Here is a 6,314-nt window from a genome sequence, read left to right as displayed (position 1 = left end):
CCAAAAAAGAAAGAAAGAAAGAGGGATAAAAGAAAAGAAGGAAAAAAAGAAAGAGAATTTTATTCGGGGAAAAGAGGCACTACCCATGTTTCAAATTATTTTGCGTCTTATTGTTTCGATTCAATTATTTTTTCAGCATGTCTGCACATTCAAATTTAGTCCTTTATAAAATTAATTCCAAAAACATCTTCAACATTCTTGAGGGAAAAGAATTGTTGAACCAAAATGTTCAACTGTTAATCCGCGTAATCATGATTATCCAGACAAATATTTGATAAGGAAAGCGATCTAAGGGACTTTGATCGAAAGAAAAAGTTACAAAGGTCTTGGACGACTATCCAAGATATTTAATGTCCGTAGAGGTAATGAATAAATGTCGTTAAACAATTTAAATTATGGCGAACAAAATAAATAATAATATAGCTTCTTTTACTGATGTTACCAATTTAAAGAATTATATTATAATTGAAGCATTCTCGAATCGTTTCAGCTATCAAATACATGTATGAAGGTAATCAAAAGACAACAACACCCCCGTTTATATTTCGTAATATCTAAACTCCAACTGATGATAACGATATTGAAATTGCTACTCTGTTTTATCTTGATACACTTGGAAACTTTTTTCTAATACCTATATGTGCGTAAATTAATTTGATAAATTATCGTTCTCTTCCCGAAGTATCAATGGAAGCAGTATAACTTATAGCTAAGTGTTTGCTCGAGAAAAGTGATATAATCGTGATTTCTTTTACGAGAAAATGACTGAAAATTTTCTTAAAATCCAGGAGCTTCCGGGGGCTTCGCCCCCGGGCCCCCACCAGGCCTTTGCCCTGGACCCACTGGGGGCCTCAGGGCGGCCCCCAGACCCCCGACCGTTTTCTGAGTACACTTCATTTCCATGCTGGCTACGCGCCTGCAGGCACGTACCAACAAAGGTGTGGGTCCTTTTCCCCAATCTTACTTATGCTATGAAGAACGTTAATTGAAAGGCTGCCCCCCCCCCCTTTACAACTTTTTGTTACAGAAGGGAAATGTAGCATTGTAGGTAAAAAATAATTGGTACTGAACGAAATTGGCAAAGAAAAAAAGTTCGCTTCTAACCCCCCTCCCACACACACCAAATAGGAATTTCGACTCTATGATGATTGACTTTAGGCAATTTGCTCGTCAACTTTTTCAAGTAAGTAAAAATAAAATTTTAAAATTTTTCTGAACCCCCCCCCCCCCCCCCGCACTTTCAAAAACATGCAATGTGGCTGAGATGTAAGACAAAAACTGTATTTCCATGACTTATAAGGCAAGAAATACCCTATGCCTAAAAAATATTTTGACAAATGTGGTAAAACACTATACATAAAAGAACAGCTCTTAACAACAATTTAATTAATTAGATCAATTGAAATTAAATATCAATTGTTCGCTTTAAAATCACTTCATTAGATGTATATCATATTACGTTTTAGAATCAAAATGCCAGGAAATGGTCCAAAGTATTATCCATGCTGTCTTTGTAAGCGCCGAACAGTTCCCTCTGAAAGAATTGGTATCAAAAAAGATTATGTGAGGCTTTTGGCAAGGCGATTTTTGGTATCAGTAGAAGATGGTGATGTTCTGTGTTCCAAATGTAGATTAAAATGTTACAAAGAAGAAAAAAAGATGAAGTCACATTTGAAACATACTAGAGTAGAGCAAACACATGATGAATATGAACCTCCAACAAAACAAACCAAAATCAGAAATCAGCCTCCTTCCAGTCCCCCATCTGTCTCTTTAGAGCTACCAACGACTAGTAAAAGCCATGCTATGGCACGCCGATTGGTTCAAAATTATTTTCTGCACGACCTTAAACAAAAATTACACGAGTAAGTAAAAACTTACACAAAGTGAGGAAAGTATACACAAAGTTATTGAATTTTACACAAACTACAGAGAAACTACACAATCAACAAAATATTTACACGATATAGTGAGAAAATTACACAAACGTAAAAACGAAAACTGCACGAGTGAGAATACAACATCGACATAATATACGACGCATCCTCATTGCGCACATTTCATTAATATTCATTAGAGAACAGCTCAGGGTGGCTTGGATGCTTGAAACATATACCTATAAATTAGAAACGTGCTAGTAATATTTATTTAATCTTTTTAAAAAGGATTCAGTCTTTTGGAATTCCGCTAGACTCTCAAGAATATGTACAATGTGTTTTATACATGTATAAATTTACAAACAATCTTAGGTATGGAATATGAACACCTCCGATTAAAAACATTCTACACATGTATAAATAACGTAAACGGGGTGCATATTACCAGTTGTGGGTTTAATTGTTAGATTTTTAAATTGTGTCATTCCTCTATCATTGTCTATATATAGCAATTTCTTTTGAAAATGTAAAATATTGATATGGTAAAGGTCTTTATAAAAATTAATAAAAACAGCATGTGATGTAATACAAGACAGTTAACAACAAATAAAACTCTTCTCCTCCACCACCCACTGTGTGTACGTCTGTAATAATTGAGGATGTGGATGCGTGACCTTTTCATTTAGAGAGAACCCTCCCTGCTGGTGAAGGAATGCAAGACACCTGTACGCTAATCGATTTATAGTTATTTGACACATCCATAATACCCTTTGATTAAGGATTACTAGCAATTCATACAGAGATTTTGAAGCATTGTTGCGATCATCTGGGTTGTGGAATTTGACAGAAAACTTTTTGGAAATAAACAGTAAAAAATAAAAATAAGGCAAATAATTGCGCAACTTTAAGTTTTATTTTGAAACGATCGAATATAATTATTAATTTTTTTTTATATAACTATGTATGTGACAAAGTAGAACATGCAGTCTTTAATTTTGAACAATGTGTAGTGATTTCATAAATATCCATGTAAATGTAGAAAATTGTATGTAAACTGTAGTCGTTTTAGTTATGTGAATTTAAGCTTAATATATTATGTTTTTTATCGAGTTTGCTTTGAGTAGGTAAAGTGCATATAAACATGATAAAGGAGTTAAAACAATTTAAAATTATAATATACAGACACATATAATATCAGTAAAGCATCGCTTTTGATAGTGGGAGGGGATTAGAATTTTTTTTTTTTTGACAAATTACCTGATAAGCATAATTGCATGACAAGCGAAAAAAAAGGCGGGGATGGGTGGGAAGTGTCCAAACTCGAAAATCCTATTTCGTTGAGGTAGTGAGGCACCTTCAATATTCCACCTTCTTTTCTAAACACATAAGCATATATTACTTAGATTTAAACTACCAAACAAAAAAGGGGACGAGGCTTTTCAGTGGATATTTACGATAGAAAAATGTTATGTTTGCCAAAGAAAAGAAAACGAGAAGGGGGAGGGATAAGCCCCTCCTGATGCTACTGGCTTAAATTATTTTCTGTGAATTTAAGCGTACATGAAGTAGTCAATCGAAATCAGGATTGCAATTCAACCTAAAACTATAACGATAAATATTGTAATTAACCGTCCATATCCTGGAATTTGCGCTCGACCTAACAACATTTAAAAATTGAAGGTTAGGGGGTCAACCAGCATATAAGGAAAATTTACTGTTGCAAAGTCTATAATACTCAGAAAAAAGTAGGGAGGAGGGGGGACTTCTACAGGCCCGTTTGCCGATTAATTTCATTTTATGATTATACAGTCATGTTCTTGTTATAATGGCCATAGATTTGGATTGAAAAGTGTTATTATAAAAAACTTAAATTTAGTGTTTGGGAAATAATAAATTATTAAAATTTTATGAATACGAATTCTACATGTAAAGAGAATTTGTTGTATTTGAAAATATTTGCAAAAATTGTGCTCTATTTTGAACATGATTTATTTGCATTTTTCAAGAATGATAAAACAAGTTCTATATTCTTTCTATTTATTATCAAACTGCAGTATCCATTCCCATTTTATTTATATGTAGCATTGTATGTAACTGTATTTAGTAATTCACAATGTTTTAAAAGTCTTGGTGTGTCATTATGGTCCAACGATTTGAAACTTAAATAAATTTATATTGGGACTCCAATCGATCCACGAGCCAGGTCCGCCACTGATCATGTGTTTTTCCATAGCCAGGATTATTTGAGTAGAGTTTTGTTATTTCATTTGGACAAATTTAATTAACAAAACACAAAAGCGCATGTGCATAGAGTATATAAGTATATTCCCGTTATCTGGTCCTTTTTATTAAAAATGAAAACATTTATCAAGTAATTGCCATTACGAATGAGGGCAACGCTTACAAGAAATATCTTGTTTTTATTTCGAAGTTTATAACTGAAAATATGAAATATCATGGAAAAATTCATAACAAAAAGTAGGCTACAGATATTCAACCAAAATTGATATCGCATATTTTATAAGTTTGGATACATATGTAAATAGAAATAAAATGTTTTCATGTTTGACATTAAAAATACGTTGTGTACATCTAATGTAATCCTCACTTTTTAAATTTAAAAATGTACACAATTATATATATCCAGCCAACTGAATATTTAATTTCCTATTCCGAAATGGGGAAAAAATCTCCCCAAATGATTTTGTAAAATCAAGATCCTTGTCAGCCGTACTGTATACTTTCATCGTACTTATAGTTCGGAGTCGAGTGTATCATACGCAATGGTACTTTTTTTTTTTTACCCCGCATTGTAGCACAAACGTACCGATTCATTCTTGTTACAATTTTTGTCCGCATCATATAATACATCCTTGATCTCGGTCAATATTAGAAAAACAGTATTTTCAAAAAGCTTTTAAATACTCTCGCATAGATCAGATGGAAACACTTCATCCGAAATCGGATTGTAAAAAAGCAACTTCCATTCTCGATAACATTCAGCTTAGCAAACACAAAGAGATAAAGAGTACAGAAAACCAAGAACACTATGAATATTCTATGTGCATAGTAATGATATGCTCAGCTGTATGCGCAGTAAAATTGTTTGTGTAATTTTTAGTTTCCTCTGCTCGTGCAATTTTCGATTTTTGTTTGTGCATATTAAACCCTTTAATCGTGTAAAAAAAATTCGGATTCGTGTATTTCTCGTTATGTTTGTGTAACAATCTTTTAAACTATGTGCAATTTTTACCGATACGTGCATTTTTATTTTACTCGTGTATATTTTTCTTCTAGCTCGTGTATAAAATCGTGATCGTTGTGCAGAAAATAATTTTGAACCAATCGGCGTGCCATACCATGCCTACTGCTTTATTTGTAAACGGCCAGGGCCAAAGATAATTGTTGTTCCACCACATCTACGATTGGATGCCTTCATCCGTAAGGGTATCGTTGTTCCGGCAGGAGTTAGATGCTGTCCTGTACACATTGATGCCGACCATTTTACACAAGATGCCTTAGAGAAAATAACCCCATTAAGTGAAGAAGTCGCTTTAAGCAGGACAAGCATCAAAGATTTGTTAGAGAATTCAAGGAACTTTGTAATAGACAGAACGAAACATCGACTTGATTTTGACCACCGGCAGGCATTATCGGATGAGGATTACGTAACACTCACAGGCTTGTCAAAATCAGAGTTTGATGAAATAATGTCATATATAAATGACCAGGACCTTCGAGAGACAGCAACACGGAGTATCAGAACATGCGTAGCCATACTTTTGGTTAAACTTCGATGTGGATTGAGCAACAAATTCATCGCAACTCTATTTACAATGAAAAAGCACCAGATATATTTTGTTCTGCCAACATAGTCTTTTAAATCTTTTTCAAAGCTTTATTCAGAAAAAAACTTTCACTTATAATCACATACGAGGGGTTATCAAAAAGTTCGTGGACTAGCGCCATAAAATTAAAACCGCTCAAGATGCATCAACAAATTCTAAAATATCTAGTTAGCATCATCTTTTCTATCAATAGAAAAAACTACTACTCGTTAATTTTATTTTTCCATAAATAAGTAATGTTTTTGTAAGCAATGGTATGTCTAGGCGGCGCAACCTAGAAAACGACGTTTTTTCGACCTATGTGTAATTGAGAAAACGCATTTGACATTATTTTTTGACATCCAGTAATCCTGTTAATTCAGGTATGTGTCGAGACACAATTGTTCTATAAAATATGAAATTTTCACTTCATTCTGTAAGTTCTATGAAGTTTTATCGTAAGTTTTACATGGAATGTCCAAACAAAGAAGGCTACAAAAATGACGCCAAAAGGGAGGAGGGGTTTCCGTATCCAACATTCTATAAAATTTTGCCCCAGAAAAAATAGTATAGACCTAAAATATGTTGAAACTGGCTACAGAGTTTAAAA

At 33.4% G+C, this 6,314-nt stretch overlaps 1 protein-coding gene across 1 annotated transcript; it reads left to right on the top strand.

Annotated features, from left to right (window-relative positions):
* The first annotated feature begins 1,473 nt into the window (after window positions 1-1,473).
* On the top strand, window positions 1,474-5,752 carry LOC134278416 (uncharacterized). The gene is made up of 2 exons (XM_062760731.1): window positions 1,474-1,792; window positions 5,205-5,752. The coding sequence occupies exons 1-2, from the start codon at window positions 1,474-1,476 to the stop codon at window positions 5,750-5,752; spliced, it is 867 nt and encodes a 288-aa protein (XP_062616715.1).
* Window positions 5,753-6,314: the final 562 nt, after the last annotated feature.

This window comes from Saccostrea cucullata, unplaced genomic scaffold (genome assembly GCF_032062105.1).
Source record: "Saccostrea cucullata isolate Sc308-1 unplaced genomic scaffold, CSIRO_AGI_Scuc_v1 ctg14707, whole genome shotgun sequence".
Lineage (NCBI taxonomy): Eukaryota > Metazoa > Mollusca > Bivalvia > Ostreida > Ostreidae > Saccostrea > Saccostrea cuccullata.
The sequence above is the reverse complement of the archived record's forward strand: the minus strand, read 5'-3'. Positions and strand labels throughout refer to the sequence as shown.

Excerpts from the sequence above, each read along its gene's own strand:
- LOC134278416 (XM_062760731.1), top strand. The coding sequence starts at position 1,474 with ATGCCAGGAAATGGTCCAAAGTATTATCCATGCTGTCTTTGTAAGCGC. Across the intron at positions 1,793-5,204 it reads TTTAGAGCTACCAACGACTA|AAAATAATTTTGAACCAATC; the intron begins GTAAAAGCCATG and ends ATCGTTGTGCAG.